This window comes from Etheostoma spectabile, chromosome 5 (assembly GCF_008692095.1).
Source record: "Etheostoma spectabile isolate EspeVRDwgs_2016 chromosome 5, UIUC_Espe_1.0, whole genome shotgun sequence".
Lineage (NCBI taxonomy): Eukaryota > Metazoa > Chordata > Actinopteri > Perciformes > Percidae > Etheostoma > Etheostoma spectabile.
Window position 1 is genome coordinate 18,543,289 of NC_045737.1, and position 22,773 is coordinate 18,566,061.

The 22,773-nt window shown below is 41.7% G+C and overlaps 3 protein-coding genes and 1 long non-coding RNA gene across 14 annotated transcripts in view; 1 reads left to right on the forward strand and 3 right to left on the reverse strand.

Moving 5' to 3' along the window:
• The window catches only part of LOC116689139 (cyclin-G2), a 14,306-nt gene extending 13,669 nt beyond the window's left edge, over nt 1-637 (reverse strand). The window contains exon 1 of one of the 3 annotated variants that reach the window (XM_032515547.1): nt 1-130. This exon is cut by the window's left edge and continues 225 nt beyond it. The gene's annotated coding sequence lies outside the window, so the exon portion shown is untranslated. Of the gene's footprint in view, nt 131-486 lie in introns of those variants that run through there. The other 2 variants (XM_032515546.1, XM_032515545.1) reach the window with 2 other exon arrangements.
• The window catches only part of LOC116689138 (sia-alpha-2,3-Gal-beta-1,4-GlcNAc-R:alpha 2,8-sialyltransferase), an 18,524-nt gene extending 10,367 nt beyond the window's left edge, over nt 1-8,157 (reverse strand). Inside the window, exon 1 of the mRNA XM_032515544.1 lies at nt 8,145-8,157. The gene's annotated coding sequence lies outside the window, so the exon portion shown is untranslated. The remainder of the gene's footprint in view (nt 1-8,144) is intronic.
• LOC116689115 (coiled-coil domain-containing protein 158) lies at nt 953-14,350 on the forward strand. 9 transcript variants are annotated; one of them, XM_032515489.1, is made up of 23 exons: nt 953-1,209; nt 1,383-1,443; nt 1,924-2,075; nt 2,300-2,472; nt 2,630-2,739; nt 2,814-3,132; nt 3,234-3,286; nt 4,811-4,921; nt 5,073-5,154; nt 5,376-5,486; nt 7,431-7,625; nt 7,725-7,940; nt 8,118-8,286; nt 8,926-9,078; nt 9,486-9,598; nt 10,100-10,258; nt 10,840-10,932; nt 11,093-11,215; nt 12,474-12,601; nt 12,909-12,971; nt 13,156-13,223; nt 13,668-13,826; nt 14,232-14,350. In XM_032515489.1, exons 1-22 carry the CDS (start codon nt 1,089-1,091, stop codon nt 13,781-13,783), a joined length of 2,889 nt encoding a protein of 962 aa, XP_032371380.1. In that variant the 5' UTR covers nt 953-1,088; the 3' UTR covers nt 13,784-13,826; nt 14,232-14,350. The 9 variants fall into 9 exon arrangements, with proteins under 9 accessions (XP_032371380.1, XP_032371381.1, XP_032371383.1 ...); XM_032515490.1 differs by having other exon boundaries at nt 13,668-13,817; XM_032515492.1 differs by having other exon boundaries at nt 12,912-12,971.
• Nucleotides 13,964-16,731, reverse strand: LOC116689157 (uncharacterized). The gene is made up of 5 exons (XR_004331926.1): nt 16,495-16,731; nt 15,862-16,172; nt 15,595-15,735; nt 15,395-15,485; nt 13,964-15,286 (listed from the first exon to the last, which is right to left on the reverse strand). It is a non-coding gene; the product is annotated as an uncharacterized LOC116689157 (long non-coding RNA).
• Between the last annotated feature and the right edge of the window lie 6,042 nt (nt 16,732-22,773).

Here is a 22,773-nt window from a genome sequence, read left to right on the forward strand (position 1 = left end):
GTTGTCTCCGAAACAACACCTACTATGGTGTCACATATCAGTGGACGACCCCCCCCCCCAAAAAAACAAACTACACATTCCTGATCCTATTTAACCATAACACAGCTGTGACAATATAATACACTGATTTATGTCGATACTGTGCAAAAATATGCTTAAGATGTAATGTAAGATATAATGTAGTCTGGGCTAGCTTTAAAGTCACCATAAATGTTTGCTGAACAGAAATTAGGTCACCCAAGTTAATCATTCATTACAGGTTTACTATAAACCTTAAACCATTTCATAAGAGGTTGAATTAATAGATGTAGCTAGGCTTTTAACTGTATTCGCTTCTTGAAATAATACTCTCGGGTAAACAACATCTATAAATCCCCAAAAACTGCTGACGTCACAAATACAAATGTCAATACTAGTTAGCTAACTAACTTAGCTAGCTAACATTAGCATGCTAGGCTAGCGTAAATCCACAAACCGTCGTCTTACCTTGTCCAGAAGCCGCTGTCGTGCAGGATAATAATAGCGCTGCAACTTAATAACACTTTTCAGTTCTTCATGTTTCCATTTGGATTATGATGAGGGTCAGAATATGTGAAAAACAAGATCCTTGATCCCTGCTGAAAAAAGAGGGTCCGCCCTGAAAAAACAAACGACAATGACCATCATGCATCACTGGAAACGCCTTTGCCCTGCGTCACAACTGTAACTAGAGAGTTAGAGCCAGAGCGGATGTTGATGGATTATTTCAAAGTGTCGGCGCTAACGTTACATATGCTATGGATTTCATTATCAGCTTTACTTAAATATAAACAAATATTCGACCAACCTAGCCAGTCAAATAATGTTAACTAGCGTTAGGTTAACTAGCTAGCAAGTAGCACAGAGATACACCCAATTATTGGTAGCATAACTCTAGCTAGGAATTAGCCACGGATGTTGTTTCCATGGTGATGGAACTTTACCTTTAACGAATATTTACTGGCTACCTTTAGCTAGCTGTTGATCCGAGTATGCCTAAATTAGCTAGCTAGCTAAATATTTAGCGTAACATAACTACACCGACCGCTTGATTACTAATGTGAGAAGAGATGTCATCGGAGTTTCAGCCCTCCGATCGTCAGACTATTCCTCTTTCTAGCAATAATGGCGCTTACGCTCAATTACCACCAAAACATAACGTTACAAAAGTAACACAAGCAGGAACAACGGGTAAGTTAGCTAGCTAGCTAGCTAGCAATGTTAACTAGAAGGCAGTGGAAATCTCTGTTAGGTTAACCCCAGCTAACAATAGTAACAGTAACGTACTTACTCAGCGTGTAGTTGTGTTGCTCTTATTTAGCTAATTATTCAGTTGCTCAAATTATTTCTTCAACTTTCTTTAGAGACCAATGATGGCGCCTCTTGTCGGCTGAGATTTAACAGCCTGACACTGGATGAATTGAGGTAACTAAAACGCTTCATGTAATATTAAAATGCCAGCCTTTTTTTTATAAGCAATCAGCCCATTTATATTTATATTTCAACTCAACTCCCAACTCATGAGCAGCCATTGCTTTAGCTTAATATTTATTTTAATTTCATTCAGATGTGGATCTACGAAACAGAGAGACCGAGGGACAACGAATCACGGGCCCGAGTTATTAAAAGACAGACACAAAACACATAACATAAAATAAACAATATGATCAAAAATAAATACATCAGTCCAAATTAACAACAAAATGTAAAGAACACTAAACAAAGGGATGGCTCAAGTGAATGTTCACCTTACTCCATTAATACTATGAGCTCTGACCTCCAAAAGTCCCTTTCATGTTTGTCTACTTGGCATTTAAAGGAAGGCTGTTCCACAGTGCTATGGGATCACTGTGAATTATACTCCCCATCCATCCTAATTTGTTTTCTTCCATTTTGTTTTTACAGTGAGGAGCTTAATAGGCGCACCAAGGAAACCCAGAGGCTTCAAGAAGAGGTGGAAAACGCAACCAAAATAACTTTGGAGAGGTTTGCCGGCGCATATGGCATCAACAGCTCACCTGGACAAAGCTGTCACAACAATAGGAGGTTTGATGTCTGTGAGTACAAGCAGTGTCACACAACATTTTGTTTGTGCAGCCAGAAAGATGAAAAGCATAATGTGTCAGTTAGTTAGGGCTTATGGTTTTAACTTTAAACAAAACCCACATTATGATACAAGTTGTAAAGCTAAATGTTTATCTACAATCTAAGCACCTGACAGTAATATACAAATGTTTAGGAAAAAACACTGGGAAAAAAACTTCCTTTGCTCTTTTGGCAGATGACTCACCTGGGAATATCAGTCTTACAACTGACCACCAGGCAGGGTCTCAACCCCTGGTCTGTAAACTGGATAGTTTAAACCAAGGGGATATCTACTATCCTGAAGAGGAGGTGTTGGAAAATGCAATAGAAGACTGTCTTCAACAGTTGTCTAACTTGGAGCTCAACAAGGTTTAACTTTTTATTTCAGTGGCTGTTACATTTATTTCCCTCACCAGCCAGAAAAACAATTGTAATTTAATGAGTGGCAGGTGGACAAAAAGTTAATTTTTAGTCCTGATTGGTAATGCTTTCTCTATAATGTACTATTTTACCCTCTCAAACACAGACACACGATCAACCTGAACAAGAAACAGTCCGTTTTGACAAAGCTATTGTGAACTTGCAGACTAAGTTGCACACGGTCCAGAAGGAGAAGGACGACCTGTCCAACCTCAGGTGAAGACACTGATACAATTTTACTCCTGTAAGTGTTTTATATCACTTTGACCCACAGATCTTTTTATTTGTAGATTGAAGGATTCGAGGATACACGTTGGTCAGATGGAAAAGATGCTTTTCATGTTGGAGGCGCTCCAAAACATCCAAAGGGCCGAGGACCAGAAGCTGCAGGAGACGGAAAAGGAGACGTTGGCACTCAACTGGAAAGTAGAGACATTGGAACAAAATGTAGAGGAGATGTACTCACTTATATCTCACGAGTCACAATGTGGACACAATGTCATCACCAGTCCTGATGTCGCCACTAGTTCAAGACAGCTATCCCCAGCTGCTAAGGTAACTGAGGATTTTAACGAGGAGGCAGACAAGCTACAGGAGAGACTTTTTTTAGTAAGTACTAGAAGTGAGTTCCGGATCATGTTAAGTGTACTTTAGACACAGACTTTTCCTCCTGGTATGTCTGATATATTTTTAAATCTGTTTTATGGCAGTCAAAACATCTGGGGAGCGAGGAACACAGTGGAGTAAATAAGCAAAAAGAAAGGTAATGTAATAGAGAGCTGCAGCAATTAGTCGATTAATCATTTAGGCACTCAGAAGAAAATGACTCTGCAACTATTTTGTTTATAGATTAATCATTTCAGTCCCTTTTCAAGCAAAAAATGCCAAATATTCTCAGGTTCCCACTTCCTAAATGTGAAGATTAGCTTTTTCAGTCATGTGATAGAAATACAAACATCCCAACTTGATCTGCCATATTTATTAGGGGTAGGGGAAAAAATTAATTCTTAGATACATCGCGATTCTCTCTAGAACGATTCGATGCTCGATTCTGATAAGTTAATATTCAATGATTAAAAAAAATAAAAAATAAAATATTTTTTTTGCCTATCTCCTACGGTTCCAGCCCATCAAGTGCATGAGTGAATCATTGTTTATTTTATTTCTATTATTTATCTGCACAGACACAAGCTCAGCACATCTGCTCTGCCTTTAAATCAAAAACATACACAGCATTTCATTCCTGTGGCAAGAAGAGAAAGCTGACTGTAAATCATCTCAACAAGCAGTGCGATACCGTGTGGTTTGTCAGTGTTAATACAGTCTTAAGTGTTTCTAGTGACTTAGGAGTAGGGGTGGGGAAAATATTGTTTCTTAGATGCATCACGTGATTCTCTCTAGAATGATTTTGATGCTTTATTCTGAAAACTTAAAAATCAATTATTAAAAATATTACATGTACAAATAGTAATTTTTAAATAAAAATCAACACATTTAAAAAATATAATTAAAAAATTACATATATAAATTAATTACATGTGTTGATTTTTATTTAAAAATTACTGTCTCCAGACATGTACAAATCAGAAAACAGAGTGACTGAAAGAGGATGGGATAATGGACAACAACTTAGAGTTTAGGCAAGAGTGCAGAAAAACCCCTGCAAATATGGCCAAAAGGAAAACAAAATAAGTTTTGTATTTATACACATGATCTAATAAGACAAAAAATAATTAGGAAAAAAACAAAAAAGGTTGTTTATCTATTTTATCAAAACACATCTGACCACCTCATGTTTCATGTTCTAAGAAGCCAATTCTCTCCACCTTTAAACATGACTGAGCCTCTGACATGGAAGATTACTGTGAGAGAAGTTGACTTTAACAAGCATGTTTAAGGCTCAAGCATGGACTCATCACAAAATAAAAACCCAAGTAGACAGATATATGTCAAAATCTGACAAAGTCAGATTTACATGTATATATTTTTTAAATCACGCATGGAAATGTACATTAAAAAAGAATTGATGCATCGAGATGCATCGATTATCGGTATTGAATCGTTGACCTCGGAATGGAATCGTGAGGTGCCCAGAGATTCCCACCTCTAATATTTACCAGCTACAGCTGCTTACCTGCTCCATATCAAATGGTGGTGTTTTCTGTATTACTTCATCCCTTTCAACCATTGTAGGCTATCTACTATGCTCCATTGTGCATCATAGATATGGTATTTTTATACCATATATATAACAGCCGTGTTCACTCTTTGCATTGCTCTGTCCTAGAGTGGAAGACCTGATTGAAAGTCTTGGCCAGGAGATGGCGATGTTGACTGCCAAACTGAGCTCATCAAAAAACAACAGTGTCAGCTTAAGTGTCAAGTTGGAGTTGCTAAAGTAAGTGTTTTTCCCAAATCATTTGTGGCTGTTTTTTTTTTTGTTTTTTTTTCAAAGAGTCTGCCGTCTAAGGCCACTTAACTATATGATCACACAATGTTGAATTTCTGAATCAGTGGCAGACTAAAAAAAACAAAAATTCTATGCTCAGGAAACTTGCAGAGAGACAGACATCACTGCACCAGTGTCAGGTCAGTGAACTTGAGTCAACCCTCTGGAGCCATACAGATAAGGTAAGGAAGAATGTTATGAGCAATAATGAAAGCAATGACATACTGAGGCTGCTTGTATAAACCAGCCATATTTATCTTAATTCACTCAATATGTATAGCTCAGTCAAACCACAGTAGCTTAAAGATTATACAAATCCAATATGGAGAAGCAAAATTCCTGCCTTCCTCCTATGCCAGAATGAAAACTTAAATAATATTTGATTTAATTTGTGACATTGCAGGTTTGTTGTCTGGAGCAGCAGCTCATTGAGGCTCAGTCCCAGCTGGTGGACGCCCAAAGAGAGCGAGAGCGATCTTTACAACAGGCAGAGGAGCTTCGGTCCCAACTTAAGGTGCTGCAATTTTCCTCTTTCTGTTGTTATCATACCCAAAGTAACTTATAGTATAGATGCATGTTTACCACTGCCCCAGGAATATATTTTAAGTTGAGGGTGCTGATAAATTTCCGAGTGATTTTCTGCTAAAGTCAACCACCACACACCACACTGCATCCATCACAACGCTCCACAAGTGGAAAAACAAAAGCAAAAATGAATCAGCAAAAATCATCCTGATCAAATTATGTGTTACATTTAATTTTAATTAAAGGGAGTAAGTTAATATCAATAATCAATTCATTAAAATAAATGTATGTAATATTTAATTCTGGTTGTAGTTTGTCTACCTTTCACTAAGGGGGGTGCTGCAGCACCCTCCGTACCCTTAGTTCCCGCGTGGCCATGATGTTTACCATAAAGAAAAGTTAAACTGAAGTATATGGTTGACTTTACATGAGTCAATACGAATCATACTTTTTTGTAGTTAGTACATGTAGTTTTGTGTAGTATAATTATAATGGAGTAATCTAAAGCTCTGGATGTGTGTAATCTGCTGGTCAAACAGTTTAAGACATTGGTGGGAAGAGTCAAAGATGATTGCCAGGCTCAGGATTGGGTTAGGGGATGGACTTTGTTGGTAGAGGTGTTCTGACCGAGGCTGTGCTGTCTGTCCTAATAATATCCACTATAGAGCTCAACAGTGTGGTTTCGGAAGTACAAATCTCATTTATTTTCTCACTAAGGATTTGGATTTTTTGCCAGTATGTCTAAACCATCTAAGGTAGACTGACCACAAGCTACGAGGTTGTGAAACGAAAGTTTCTGCTGCTGTAGAAACAACAAGTCTGTATGAAATCAATCTTGTTTTAAGAAATAGTACACTACCCACAATCCTAAGCGTAACAGCGACATCTCTAATTGGTGGAACTCGCTGTTACAATGGAAATGTTTACGAAACCCACAAACGTCTAGAACAAGCTGCTATGGTTGTTTCTGTACCTACTTGTACATTTAGCTTTTTTTGGTGTTATTTTGCGCGGAATCAAATGTTTTATGGTTACAATTCATCTAGCCTGGTTGCCTTGGTTCCAGCCTTAAAACTATTTATATAAGCATCTAATGAAACGGCAATGGAGATATTGAACAGATAACATCACTTACGGAACCAGAGCCATTAAAAAAGTGGTTGGTCACTGGTCGGTTGAGCTCTATACATTTATTTTGAGTAGGGCACACCAGGGGTACCATGGGGCAACCATCATTTGACTTATTTTGGCTAAGAACTTGGGCAAGAAAAGTACATGACAGACGTTTGGCTTTTCTTTAATGGCAACAAGAGAAGGTTAGGTTTAAGGGCAGGATCTACATGTGGCCTTTTTAATGTTTGGTTCATCCTTTCTGTGAGGCTGTATATACACTTACAAGCCAATCAAGCAGTGTATGTGTGCTGCTATAATTAGGCCATGTGATGGGAACAATGTCTTTTAAAAAGTTACAGTGGTTAGTTAACTAGTGAGTTGGTTTGGGCAATTACAGGCTATCAATGAATGAATATTACCCATCCCATTGCAATTACTGATCTTTTAAAAATTGGTGCTTCAACAGTCATAAAAAAATCCATTGGTTATAGATTAAGCCTATCGTCAGTAGGCAGTTTATGTCCCCCAATCTTAATGTGCAAGTTGCTCTAGTAACCTGTTGATCACTCAATCCAAGTGGTTCCAAAGTCAAAGGCACCTATTTTTTTTAAAATGTGATATACCACACTGCAGAACCAAGTGTACCTCTTCAGAATGGTTTGGTCAGTTAACCATCCAGGAATAACACAAGATGAAATGTCAAGCCAGTTTATCTCCGATTGTTGAGATCCTATTTCTTCACACTGTCAGAAGATTTACTTTATCTTTTTGTTGTTTTAAAAACAATCAGCCCACTGTGCCTCCTGCTTTACTCCTCTAGAGTTGCGGTGAGCAGCAGCAGTGTGATCTCCAGGAGGAGGTGAAGGCCCTGGGAGGACAGCTGCAGGCGGCTAGAGAGGAGAAAAGCTGCCTACAGGCCATGCTGGAACAGAAGGCCCAGGAGGGGAGAAAATCCCAGGAACTCCTGGAGGAGAAAAACAAGGAACTCCAGTTTAGGCAGCAAGAAGCTCAGCACGTAAAGTTTTTAGAGGAGATCATGCATCATGAATCTTGCGTTTATAATAGGTCACTATGTGCCCATTTTGAGGCTCAGTCATTGAAATGTTTTTTCCAGCATCTTGCCAGGTTGGAAGAGGCCCAGAGCAGATGCCAGGCCCTACATGCAGAAGTAGAGACACTGAGGCAGAGGCTGGGTGACCGAGAGAAGATGATAGAGGGCAGCATCCAGATAACCGCGCAGCACCGCAGCACCATCGAAGAACTTCACCAGGAGAACAGCCTCCTCAGCAACCAGCTAAACCAGCACAAGCTGGAGATTCAGCAGCTCAGGGTCAGGAGCATGGCAGAAAACGTGATTGAAATATGATTAGATAACTGAAGTAAAACCTTTCCCTATTAAGCCTTCAATTCATTTTTTTTTCTGTTTTGACTTCCAAACCTCACTTACATCATGACTTACTTTACACTCTTTGTCTCCATCCTTCCTCTTGTGCCATATACTGTTTAGGCTGAATTGGAGCGGCATAATTCAGACCTGACTGCTGCTGAGCATGACAGGCGGCAGCTACAGGCCTCTGTGGCTGAACAAAGTCAGCGTATCCACGAGGAGTCTCTGGAGAAACGACAACTATCCATCCAGCTGGAGGTGCAATGCATGCATTTGCTCACCCTCACTAGTGAGTTGAGCTTTACTGAATGTGCATCGCCACACAGGAGATGATCAATTTCCAGCATATAAACTATGATTGTGAAAACAAACTGAGCTGCATTTTCCTCACTATTATAATGAAGGCATGAACAGATGCAGAGGCGTTACGTTTTTTTTGGTAACGAGTAATCTAATTGATTACTCTTCCCATCTTAATAACGCCGTTACCGTTACTGCTGAAAAATGCAAATGAAAAAATATATAGTCTGTAATCCACATAAAGTATGTTTGTATACAAGTAATTTTGTTTTCTCCTATTCCATTCTTTGGAAATATAATTTAATTGTTTTTTAAAACATCGTCCAAAAAGTATTCAATCAAAGCTTTTACTATATTGTATGTTACCTTTAGACAGCAGACTAGTGTAACTAGATCTATTTCATTCACCAGAAACTGACACTGCTGTTTCTACAAACTCAGCTCTTAAAGTTTTTTGCCAAATTAAATGATCCTCTTGTCCTGCTGCGTTAAAAAAACAACAACAGAGAACTATGTTTGGTATGTTTTCACTGTCAACCAAGCCCTTCCATTGTTGTGTGTGTTAAAGTGTTAAAGTGTTTTCCTCTCAGTGGATGCAATGCATGTGTTTGTGTGGGCATGATTTCAGAAAAGCACAAGGAGCTACAAAAGCTCCACAGCTGCAAGAACGAGGAGCACGAGGGTGTGGTGCTGAAGCTTCAGAGTCAGCTGAGGAACGCCCATGACGAGCTGGACCGGGTCAGGAGCACCCTGAGGACCCTGGAAGGAGCTGACGGACATGGTTAGATCCATGATACAATTTAATTTGAACTGAGACTTGATCAAAAGATCTCATGTACAAAGAAACATCCATTCTGTGATCAAGTCGACAGATAACAGTGATTTATTTGGATCTGAATTCAACCTAGGAATGCAGACAGTACTTAAGAAAGCATTAGTGTAGTTTAAATGAAGTTTCAAATATTAATTTATACTCCTCTGCTGTATTCCAGTCTGAGAGATATAACCCGACATGTGTGACCATTAACATGTATGTCCTTGAGATGTACAAAGCCTGTCCAAAATTAAAGCTCTGGGATTTACAACATGTTCTGATACATTATGTGCATGATGTTCTTCTCGCTTGATCACCTCCTTGCCCTTAACTCTTTTTCCCTTTGTTTTGTGGTTTTGTCTCCTCCACCTCAGGCCTCCAAGTAGCTGTGGACATGCAGAAGGAGATCACTGCCAGGAGAGAGCAGGTGGACTCCCTGCAGGGCAAAATCCAACATTTAGAGGATATTTTGGACAAGTTGCACCAGGTAATAATTAATCACTGGCTTCTCTCCAGTCAAGTTCAATTGACATCTTCCGATATGAACAGTTTCTGTTACTCAAATTACTTCTATTCACTAGGCATTTCTTTTTTTTTTTCAGATCTTGTAATCTTTAATAACTTAAATTATAAATATTTTCCTTCATGCTATTTTTTGTCTGTTTAATTTTTTTCTGAATGCCCAGAACAGCAGATTTGGCATCTCAGCTGTTGACCAGTTAGCCATTTAGCTCATGAAGATCCAAATGTCTTTAATTGATAAAAATAATATTTTTTAATTAATTTAAACCAATTCAGGTGCTTCTGAAGCAGAGTAACTATTATAAAAAAAAGAAAAGAAAGGACTTTTAGTTTTATTTTTTGGGATGCTAAATTGCTATACTGGAACAACTTTGCCCACCCATACAAAATGCCCAACTCAAAAGCATTTTGTACTTGTCAACAGCATTTATGACCTTTTTCTGTTGACTCTTCCTATCCTATCCAGGAGAAGCGCTACCAGAGCCTGGAGAACCAGCGTCAGCTCGAGGAGCTTATCTTCGTCAGGGAGGAGAAGAAACAACTTGGCAACGAGCTAGAGGCCCTTCGCTCCAAAGATAAACAGTTGGGGGAGCGGATCAGCCAGCTGGAGGCAATCCTTCACAAGGTGGCACTCACTTGCATTTACACTTCGTACTAGTCATTATTTTACCAACAGATGTTATTTGGTGTTAAGAGAAGCCTGAATAAGATGATGACAGACTGAAAACAGTTTTTAAGAGATGAACAGCAGAAACCAAATTTTATTTGATTCTTTTCAACAACAAATTGTTGGTGACATCCTCGTTTTGTGTTAGGTCGGCGAAGATTGGTTGTATTTCATTTCCCGTATCCCTTCCCCTTCATTTACCATCATTCCTTTACCGCTATGTAATAAAAGCACAAAATACCCCAAAGAAATAGATAGCGGTAAATACAGTTAAAAAAAAAAAGTCTCATATACTGTATGGGCTGATAATCAGCAATTATCTTATCTTATTCTTTTAACAATATTTGAATAACTGTTCTTTTATTCTGAGAAAAACTGTTCATTTCATTCGTAAGGGTTTGGCGTCACAGTTATCATCTCCCTTTGGAGCAAAACCAAAATGTTGGTTTATATATTCAGATAAATAAAGAACCTTATCTGTCTCTGTTTTTGGATCCATCACTGTGTTGTTGGTTTATATTCTCTGTATCTTCAAAAAGATGTCAGAGAGTTTTGCGGACTGTCAAGATTTCATCCAGCTGCAGGAGCAGGACTTCTTCCGTCTGAAACTTCAACATGCCTTGGATTTGAAGGTAGAACAGATTAGTCTTTTTGAAAGAAGGAATAGGACTTGTCCACAAATACACAGTATAGTACGGTATAGTAATGTCTTAATCTAATCCAATTAATTCTGAGACTTTTTTGTGGAAATGGAGCTGAGCTCCCTTTAACATTGGTCGATCTCATCTATAGGAGCTCCAAGGTCAAAATTTGCGCACTGCTCTGAATGTACCTCCACCTGACCTGGACTCCCCATCCCCACCTGCACTCACTGCTCCACCCTTCTCCCAGCATGCCTCCAACACCCAGCTCATGGTACAGTCAGGAACTCCTTATATCTCGCCTATCTCCTACGGTTCCAGCCCATCAAGTGCATGAGTGAATCATTGTTTATTTTATTTCTATTATTTATCTGCACAGACACAAGCTCAGCACATCTGCTCTGCCTTTAAATCAAAAACATACACAGCATTTCATTCCTGTGGCAAGAAGAGAAAGCTGACTGTAAATCATCTCAACAAGCAGTGCGATACCGTGTGGTTTGTCAGTGTTAATACAGTCTTAAGTGTTTCTAGTGACTTAGGAGTAGGGGTGGGGAAAAAGATTGATTCTTAGATGCACGTCATTCTCTCTAGAACGACTCAATGCGCGATTCTGATAACTTAATAATTGATTATTAAGAATTATATATATGTGTGTGTGTGTGTGTGTGTGTATATATATATGTGTGTGTGTGTGTGTGTGTGTGTGTGTATATATATATATATATATATGTAATTTTTTTAGTGTGATTGATGGTGTTGAATGTTGATTTCTATTTAAAAATTACTGTCTCCAGACATGTACATATCAGAAAACAGAGTGACTGAAAGAGGATGGGATAATGGACAACAACTTAGAGTTTAGGCAAGAGTGCAGAAAAACCCCTGCAAAAATGGCCAAAAGGATGTCATGATGTCTCTCTCTCATGAGTGGGCTAAATTCTCTCTGCGGGCAAGGCAGAGAAAGGGGAGGTAACCTTGCCCCTTATGACCTCATAAGGAGCAAGACTCTAGCTCGGCCCATCTGAGCTTTCATTTTCTCAAAGGCAGAGCAGGATATCCAGGGCTCGGTTCACACCTATGACCATTTCTTGGCACTGGGGACCATAGGCAGGCTGAGGGAATGCATATTAATGTTAAAATGCATCATAAATTGACATTTTCACGCCATGGGACCTTTAAAACTTGTGTGTGAAAAAAACTATGTTGAAATCTAACAAACTCAGATTTATATATTGCTTTTTTTAAATCACGTATGGAAATGTACATGAAAAAAATTGTTGCATTCAGATGCATCAAAAATCAGGTCAGAATCGAATCGTTAGATTCTGAATCAAATCATGAGGTGCCCAGAGATTCCCCCCCCTTACGTAGGAGTAAAAGATCTTGTTGCTAATTGTCACAGAAATGTGTGAGATTGTATGTATTCCGATGTTTCTCTGTTAAAATGCAAGCTAATCTGACCAGCTATTTATAATGTTGAGTATCAGATCAGCACGGCAGTGTATTGATATTGTCGTTCTCTCCTCTAGCAGGAGAGCCCCGCCTGGGAACTCAGGTCTCTAGTCAAAGAGTTGCGAGAAGTGATTTTGGAGAACCGCAGACCACACACAGACAACCGGAGGAGGTCTGCACCGGAGAGAGTGCACAGAACCACGCTGTACGTCTGGCGCTGTTCCCACACACTGCAAGGATTAACTTCGTTCCTGGGCTAGCTTAGGTCGCACATCTGAAAATCATGTGATGCTACTAAATGAGCAGGAAGTCATTTGGAGGAGGGTGTGGGGGGGATGAGTATACATGAGTGGTTTAATTGACCTTTGACCACACTATTTCACTGTTTTTACTGTACTATATCATAAAAAGACTAGAGAGGCTGTTGACCTTGTATAGCTTAAAACTCCTTTGTCTTAAGATATCTACTGTGGACTCTCACTGTATATTTTGATGTCCCTCCGCACCGACAGCAGTACTGACAAGGCAGAAGAAATAAAAGCTGGCTCCAGATTGAGAAGAAAAACCTGCGGCAGGTAGGGAAAGCGCCCAAACCTTCCCATCTCAGTGTATTTTCTTTTTTTATGTTTTAAGCATGACTTGCCTCGAGGCTATGAGACGCTCATACAATCTTACCACGTGACCTTTTATACCTTATGCACAAGTGCTACAGGCTGGCTGTGTGTAATGGGTGTGTGTTTGTGCGTACACTGTGTACAGCGAGCCACGTTTTCTGAAGGCAGCTGAGCTCAAACGAAAAACAACCAACAACAAACCCTTCAATGAGAGTGAGTTTTCTTAACTACTCTATAGTTGTCATGCAATCCATCAAACTCTTTTTTTCATGAATGCAGTGTTTATTTGCCATACAACATAATTCAATAAGTTTATTTTCAACAGAAAATAAACTTATTTTAATAATAATTGATTAATCATTCAGGTCATTTTTTTTTAACTATTCATGGGAGAATTTCCTGCTTTTCTGTGTTTTATGTAGTTGGAAATTAATTGTATTTGCGATGAATTGTTGGGTGGGCAAGCAAGTTGAAGACGCTACCTTGGCATTTTTTACTACTTTCTGACAATTTATAGAGCAAATAATGAATTGAGTAAATGATCATTAGATAAATCAATAATAACAATAATGAGTTGCAGCGTTACATTTGACAGACCGATTAAATTTGTCAGCATCAGTATTCAAGTCTCTAACGTATAAATTATGAATTTTCTAGGCCATGTTATTTTGAGTCCAGCGACTGCAGCGAAGTTCACTTCCTCCCCACAGCTGCTCTCACTGGGCCGCAGGTCACCCGTCCACTCTCTCCTGACCTCTGACCCAAACAGCTGACAGTGACACAACACACCAGACCTGAGGCCAACCCGTCTTATCCGTAAGTTGTTCATTTTTGTGCTTCATATAAACACAGCTGAGTCATTTGTAGCTTTTTCTTCAATAACTGTATATTACTAGTATCGCACTGTATATTACTGAGAGGGTAGGCTGAATATCATTCACACAAAAGTCAAATTCACTTTAATACAGCTGATTAATACCAATGATAACACAGAGAGATATTTTACATGAAATGTCATAGCACACAAGTCTGATGTATCAGGATGTAATGACGTGACAAAGTCCATTTCAGCAACAGCAACGTTCCCTGTTAAGTGTCTTTTAGCAGTTCACAGACCTTTTTCATAAATCTGTGTAAATGTTAATGAATGATCATAATCTCTGTAATCCTGTAATTCCTCAGAATTAATTCAATTACTTCACTTTTTTTTTTGTCTTTCAGAAAGGTCCTTTTTTATTTTGAAAGACTCCCCAGATGAAGTTGTCAAAAATGGTTTTACGAAATCACCAATTAGGCTTTTGTTTTTGTAATTTATTGTTTAAATAAAGTCTATTAAAAATTATGTTTGAGTTGTTATTTTTAATTCCAGGAATCATACCAAGTTAAAATAAGAACTACTACTATAATGTCTACAATATTTGCATTTTTGGAGGTACACAGTAAAACAAGCTTGATATAAATATAGAGAAGATAGTTAAAGGTGCTCTAAGCGATTAGGGTGACGTTACTTCTTGTTGGTGTTCAAAGTACTGTATCTTCAAACAAAACAAGACTCGCATGCCCCTCCCTCCTCCTCATCCCATCCCCTCCCTTCTGGGCTTCCGCGTACTAACCCCCCACCCCCAAATCCTTCTTGTCGGTTATTGGCTGAAACACTGTGTATTCTTCGTGGTGCAGGTGGGCACAGTTTGTTTTTGTTGCCGTCTGTAGACCTTGGGCTGTCTACAGAGACTGCGTTTTGTTACAGTGTGTTCTGGGGACAAGCAGCTTGCAGATGGTGAGGAGATGTTTGCTGTATGTAACAACAAATGTAGCCTAAAACACGTGTGACATCACTTAGAGCACCTTTAACAATAATGCTGCATCTATATTTGTTGTTTAAGTTCATTTTAGGCATCAATTATCATAAAACCTCTGACCCCCCTCTGCTTATACGCATTGCTTAATTGTCCATGTTTCCTTGTATACTAAAACAAAGATATTTCAAAATTCTTCTCTTTTTTTTTTTTTTTACAGTGTGGTGTTGAAGAGCATTTTTGGACATGCAAGTGTTTTACTGTACGTGCATTGGATTTTTCTAATCAGTAGCCATCAAAAATTGTATTTTGATTTGTGGGTTTAAGAATGTGTGAAATGTATCTTTTTGTGCTTTATTTAGCTTAGAGGCCTTTGAAACGGTTGAAGTGGTTGGCGTCTTCCACTTATATGGGGAAAGTTGGAGATGAAGAGTCTGAAAGGCCCAGTACTTCAGATTCAGTAACATTTGTCTCTTCGTCCTGCAAGATTCCAAAATAAATCACTTGCATCGTTGTTTTTAGATTATACTGGTTCTTGTGTAAGCTCTGACAAACGGTAACATTAACATTTTCTTTTCTCAAACTTACCAGAGAGGCAAACTGTCTGGTGAAAGGTTTGGTGGCTTCATCATGTCCTTATGTGTGGGTTCTGGGACTTGGGTTTCGGCCATTTGTACTGCTGTAAAACAATTGAGAAGTAATGTGTAGCCGCATCACAGACCGAATCTTTATTTGTTGGATGGATCTTCAGATTTATATTAATACTACAAATGAAGTTGCCAGTTTACTTGCTTTTGCCAGTTTACTTCTTCCTGACTTGGCTCTTCCTCATCTTCCTCCTCCACATCCTCTCCTGTAAGCGTAGGAAGTGCAGAGGCACTGTTAACGCTCATGTCTGGGTACAGAACGGATAACACCTTATCAAATAACTGCAGAGAAATAAAGACAACATTTAAATATTTTGTAAGACGGGATAAACTCTTAACTTGTAATAATGCCCTATTTTTCTGGCACAATGCATCTTGGTAGTTCACACTGCTGTCATCGTTGCTTACATCTGGGGTCATATGATCCTTATAGTGTGGGTACATAGCCAGAGGATGCTGTTTGAGTTTTTCCTCCACAGCAGCCACGTATTCCCTGCGAATCTGCTTTTTGGGTCATCTGCTTTGAAAAGCAAGCATGTTCTTTAGAGATGCACTTTTTATGCTTTTGACTTCCTATGCTGGACTTCTGGTCTGGAGTGTCATGAAAAATAACTGGTGAGACACCTCTCTCTCCGGATAAGACTGACGAGCAACTACCAATCACGGCCATCTTGTTTGCTGGGGCTTTATGATACTTGGTCTGCAACCTCTCCTTGTACCTGAGGATTGACAAACATTTTTACTAATCAACAATGATACACGCAAGTAAAACGTAACAATATTTGCCTTCAAAATCTAGCAAGTGGAGCAGTTAAAATTGAAGTAGGAACGTTAGCTAGGATATAAAATGTAGGCTGGTCAAGTAAAGTTCAAGAATCTCATTTTACTTAGCTAAGTTTAGTACTTTATTGTTATATTTAGCCACATCCCACAAGGCTACATTTACTCACGTTACAAATCATCAAAGGAACGACTGCTTGTGATTTCTAACGTTAACGTTATAGAGACTGTGTCAGCGCAACAAACAAATATGGCACTTACCAAGGGAAAATTGTCCGCGTGTTTTTTGTTTCCATCCTTGTCCTTATTGTTTATTTAATAATTAACTTATAGTTTGAAATCAAAAGCTTCAGAAGACAACCTGTTCTTTTATCTCCGATAACGTCAAATTTGCAAAAGGTGACAAAGGCTTCTATGCTTGTAACCTGCCCCAAGTTAGTCAGTTTATTTGGTAACTATGGCAACAGTTAGGCTCTTGTCAGGTGCATAGCTTTACCGTACGTTCACACCGCCACCGACTTGAGCGTCTAAAGTTTCATTATTCAATGGAAGCCGCTTCTCCAGCTGCAAGGAGCGGCAAATCTGTTGGCGTCGCGTTTTGGGCGTTTTGGAGCGTGTTGACGTCAATCAAAAGTTGAAATTTTTCAACTTATGGTAATGAGCTATGACGCGGTTCAGCGCAAGCAGCGGCTAACGCCAGCCGCCAATCGAATATAGACGTCCTTCACGCTGTCTGATCCTGGAGAAACATACGATGTAATCTTTCGTTCCTACCAAAACTAATTCTGAGGACAAGCTCATAATCGCCGTTGCTGGGTTACCTTTCGTTTATAATACAACGTTGTTTGTACATAGGAACAATTAACGCTACATGCCGGTCACATCCGCTCACAGTGAAGTCCGGCACGGGTCACTAGATTAGTCCGGCGGCTGCTCGCTCTGCCTGCACGCCGCTATGGCTCAGCGGCTAACAAGCAGCCATACGCATGCCAGCGGCTAACGAGCGAGCTAACTGCTAACAACCCCGTTGCGACCAATTAATACAACTTCTGTCATTATATATGTAGTTTTAAAGGTTTCTAGTGTCATGTATTGGCCGTGGCTGCGTGCGCTTCTCCCGGTCGAACAGAAAACGCCGCCACGTCAGAGCGGCCAAAGCGTCACAAAGCTTCCCCGTACTTTTTGACAAGCGTCTTTGTTACAAGGGTATCCTGTTGTACGACTGAGGTTACAGCTCCACCTTGTGGGGTAATTAGGCATGTCAGTTTGTAACAGGAAGTCAGCGTGCTCGTGTGTACCGGTGTACCTATGTTGGTCAGCATGTTAATACACGGAGCTTAACACACACACTTTGTATAGCGTCCTTATTCACCAACATGCAACATGGTGTCAGATAGATTTGGACCCAAAAGTGAGCTTATGTAGGCCGTCGCTGACGCGGCGCGTTTGGTTTATTTACTAAATAGTTAAGTCGTAGCTTAGTACGTTTGCGGCTAACCAGCTAGCGTTAGCCATAGCATCACGACTGTGAGATGGCGTCATCCATTCCGCCACCGGAGCCGATGAAGATGTCTGGGGACCTGAGCAGCAATTGGGCAACTTTTCGAGCAGTTTGAGGATTACTTGCTGGCTACCGGACTCTGAGAAAGATGCGGATTCAAGCTGCAACACTGAGAAGGCTAATGGGCTGTGAGTGCCGACACTTATACAGACACAACCTGGGTCTCACACAAGACCAGCAGAAAGACGTAAAAGTCATATTGCAGGCGCTTGAAGACTACTTTACACCCACAAAAATGTCATCTTCGAAAGGTACGTCTTTGGAAACCTGAGACAGGAGGAGGGTAGCTTATTGATGCGTTTGTTACAAACTGAGAGAAAAGCAGCCACATGTGAATATGGAACTTGAAGAGACCAGCTAATAAGAGACAGGCTCGTCCTTGGAATAACTGATGAGGCGCGAGACGCCGCCTACTCAGAGAAAAAGACCTCACATTGGCAATGGCAGTTGAGATTTGCCGCGCTGCAGAGATTATGGACAATAAACTGAAAGCTATGGCGCTGGACAATTTTAGGCCTGGGGAGAGCCTCAATGCGGCAGAGGGACAGCGGCGGCGGCCGTCCAGCAGGCCGTTTGAGCCGGCCAGCAAACCCGCGCAGAGCATGAGAGGGACAGTTGAGTGCAGGTACTGTGGCACTCAACACAGACGTGGGCGGGACCAGTGCCCTGCTTTTGGGAAAGCATGCCGCTCGTGCGGCACCCCCAATCACTTTGCCAAGGTGTGCATGAAAAGAGGCCAAAACACACGCCAGTTACATAGTATAGACGCACCCTCTGAAGAGGACCATGATAATGATGGCTGCAATTTGGGCCAGATCTACACAACGATGAGCATAGGAGCAGTCAACGCACAGGGGAAGAAGTGGTTCGTCAACCTCCCACTGCAAAACGGGCTCCAGAAATGCCAGCTTGACTCTGGAGCAACCTGCAACGTGATGAGCATCAAAGACAAAATGAGACTGGCCCCCAAGGTGGCCCTTCAGCCTAGTCTCACTAGACTGAAACTTTACAACAGTGAATGGATGAATTCAATGGGCCTGTTCAGCACTCAGTGCATCATTAGAGGCAAGAAGCACACACTTGACTTTGAAATTGTGGAATCCGGCCAGAGACACTGCTTTCGGGTTCCACATGCGAGGATCTCGGCCTGATACGCTTCACCATTCCGGAGGAGCTACATAGTGTAGATCACAGTAAGTTGAGCTTGCTGACTAAAGAGAGCCTGATCAGCACATACCACGATGTCTTTAATAGCCCCATTGACTCTCTGCCTGGCGACCTTCACTTTGAGCTGGACAGCAATGTGGCCCCAGTGCAATGCGCTCCCAGAAATGTACCAGTTGCCCTCAAAGCAGCGGTTAAAGCGCAGCTGGACCAGTATGAAAGGGATGGACACCTGGTCACAGTCACACAACCCACCGACTGGATAAGCAATCTGGTCATAGTAAAGAAGCCAGAGAAACTTAGGCTCTGCATTGACCCAAAACCCCTGAACCGGGCTCTCAAGCGGTCCCATTACCTTATGCCCACCTTAGATGACGTGCTGTACAAACTGCCAAAAGCACGTATCTTCACGCTGGTGGATGCGCGGGACGCGTTTCTACAGTGCCGCCTGGATGAGGAGAGCAGCCTGATGACTACATTTTGGACGCCGTGGGGCAGGAAACGCTGGCTGAAACTCCCTTTTGGCGTGTCTGTTGCGCCAGAGCTGTATCAGAGGAAGCAGCATGAGCTCCTGGTAGGCTTGAATGGGATTGAGCCTATAGCTGATGACATCTTAATAGTGGGCTGTGGTGACACTGAGGAAGATGCCATCCGGATCACGATGCAAACCTCACCGCACTGATGGACAGATGCAGAGAAGTTAAACTGAGGCTGAGTTTGAAGAAGCTGCAATTTCGAGTTAGGGAAGTCCGCTTTCATGGACATGTCCTCTCGGCCGATGGCCTTAAAGCTGACCCCGACAAGGTCAGAGCGGTTCTGGACATGCCCAACCCCATAGACACCAAAGGCGTGCAGCGTTGTGTGGGGTTCGTGAACTACCTATCCTTTTCATGCCTCGCTTGTCTGAGGTCTGTGAACCACTGAGGAGGCTGCTGTAAGGACGTACAGTGGCACTGGCTGCCAAAGCACGACGCGGCCATGCAGGATACAAGACGCTGATCACGGCATGCCCGTTTTGAGGTATTATGATATTACAGCCGGTCACCCTACCAGCGACTCCACCAGACAGGTCTGGCTGCTGTTTTGCTGCAGAAGGACAGCCAGTTGCATTTGCATCCCGTGCATTATCCCAAACAGAGCAAAATTATGCACAAATTGGAAAGGAGTGCTTGAGCATTGTGTTTGCCTGTCAGCGCTTCCACTACTACCTTTATGGGAAGGGTGATGTTACAGCAGAGACAGATCACCGCCCGTTGGTATCTATCTTCAGTAAGCCCCTCCTTAGTGCACCAAAGCGCCTCCAGAGCATGCTCCTTACGCTCCAGAACTACTGCCTCAAAGTGGTGTACAAGCCAGGCCCGGAAATGTACATCAGTGACACGCTCAGCCGAGCCACTACTCCACCACAGAAACGACACACAATACAGGCGGGAAATGGTCTGCAGCCTGCAGCAGGAACAGTACGACACCGCAGCAATTCAGCAGACGGACTATCTGAACGTCACCAGCCAACGCCTTGCTCAAATCCGACAGCACACAGAGAAAGATGTGTGTCTTCAGATGCTCAAGACTGTCGTGCTTGAGGGATGGCCAGCCTGCAGAGAGGAGACGCCCATAATGATCAGAGGGTACTGGGCTATCAGAGACGAAATCAGTGTGCAGGACGGCGTACTCTTCAGAAGCCAGCGCGTTATTGTTCCTAAAACTTTGCGGCCAGAAATGCTGAGACGGATCCACTACAGCCATATAGGGGGAGAGGCTTGCTACAGGCAAGCCCGTGACACACTCTTTTGGCCCAACATGCAGGGGGAAATCAAAGACTTTGTGCAACAATGCTCGGTGTGCAATGAGTATGCACATGAACAACAGAAGGAGACCATGATGTCTCACCCACTCCCCACACGTCCCTGGCAGATAGTGAGCATAGACCTGTTTAATCAGGCTGGGAAGGATTTCCTGCTCGTTGTGGACCACTACTCGGACTTCTGGGAGGTTGATCTGCTTCCTGACCTCTCAGCTGAAACTACAATTTTGAGATGCAAGGCTCAATTTGCACGCCACGGCATACCAGACCGCGTCATTTCTGACTGTGGATGTCATTTTGCTTGTGGTGCTTTCAGGCATTTGCAAAGAGTGGTGCTTTGAGCATGTTACCATCATCCAAGACACCCAAAGCCAATGGCAAGCAGAGTCGGCAGTAAGATTGTAGAACCTGTGTAAAAAAGCTGCGTTGCTGGCGAGGACCCATGAAAGCTATCCTCCATGGAGAAACACCAACGAAGGGAGTGCACTGCAGTCCAGCACAGCGCACTAATGTCGCGGAGACTGCGGACCCACCTCCCTGTGACGGACCAGCTGCTGTTGCCTCAGGTCGTTGTTGATATACCGGCAAACTGTGTTTGAAACGCCAGGCGGCAAAATTGACCTATGACAGATCTGCTAAAGATCTGCCTGAGCTGAATGTCGCCAGCCCGTCAGGATGAAACCGCTCCTCTGGAACAGGACTGGCCGGTGGGAAAAGGTGTATGCCTGCAGCAGGCGGGCCCCAGGTCTTACATTGTTAATGGTGAGGGCACACATCACCGTCGCAACAGAGTGGATCTAGACCAGCAGAGGGGGCTCCGTCATCAGGGCAACTAGAATGTCCCACAGAGCATCCCGGGGACGCACATGCATCAGAGGGGGACTCTGCCAGTGAGAACAGCAATGTTGAGACGGGGACCGGTCATGGGGGGCCACCCCAATCATCACAAACCAGTAGCACGCCATACCGAGATGAACAAGGCCAAACATACTCTCGGAGTGGCAGGCTGATTAAGCCTCGGGATAGATTGGACCTTTAAGTTGGACAAACCAAATAAGGACAGTGAACACATGAAAACAAGAACACTGTTTGAGCTGTCATATCAGTATTTGTTCAACGGCTGTGTTAGATAAATTTTGGCTGTATTAGATACATATTGGGTTCTCTCTTTAGTTATAGCCAAATTGTTGTAGTTGCATAGTTACCGGGTACAATCGTACTTAAGTTCATTCAGTTTGTTCGACAATGCCAGCTAATGCTTTGACATCTTACAACAGGAAGGGAGATGTTACAGGGTATCCTGTTGTACAGCTGAGGCTACAGCTCCACCTTGTGGGGTAATTAGGCATGTCAGTTTGTAACAGGAAGTCAGCGTGCTCGTGTGTACCGGTGTACCTATGTTGGTCAGCATGTTAATACACGGAGCTTAACACACACACTTTGTATAGCGTCCTTATTCACCAACATGCAACAGTCTTTGCGGGGCGGCCAGAGCTGGCGGCCAGAGCTTTTTTGCAGCTCAAGTCGGTGGCGGTGTGTACGTACGGTTAGAGTGGGGTTAATACTGTTGAATTGAACAAAGAGGATTGAGAAAAAATTGTTGAGAATATCTAGCTATGTCTTTATATTTGGCTAATTTTGCAGTAACACTTCGTGTTAAAGGAAAATACGTTCAACTAAAATAGATGTTTTAATTTAAATCAAAGTTATTTTTAAATTATTCGTGTAGCTAGCTAGCGATCATATATGGAGCTAGCTAGGATTTAATAACAACTGGTATATGCAGAATTTGGAGCAATTTTATAGATAACTCAGTGGTGATATTTGATAACATAGCTAGCTAGCTATCATATATGGAGCTAGCTAGGATTTAATAGCAACTGGTATATGCAGACTTTGGAGCAATTTTATAGATAACTCAGTGGTGATATTTGATAACATAGCTAGCTAGCTATCATATATGGAGCTAGCTAGGATTTAATAGCAACTGGTATATGCAGACTTTGGAGCA

Coding starts and splice junctions, on each gene's coding strand:
- LOC116689115 (XM_032515489.1), top strand. CDS start 1,089: ATGTCATCGGAGTTTCAGCCCTCCGATCGTCAGACTATTCCTCTTTCT. Junction 1,444..1,923: donor CTGACACTGGATGAATTGAG/GTAACTAAAACG, acceptor TTGTTTTTACAG/TGAGGAGCTTAATAGGCGCA. Junction 3,287..4,810: donor GTAAATAAGCAAAAAGAAAG/GTAATGTAATAG, acceptor GCTCTGTCCTAG/AGTGGAAGACCTGATTGAAA.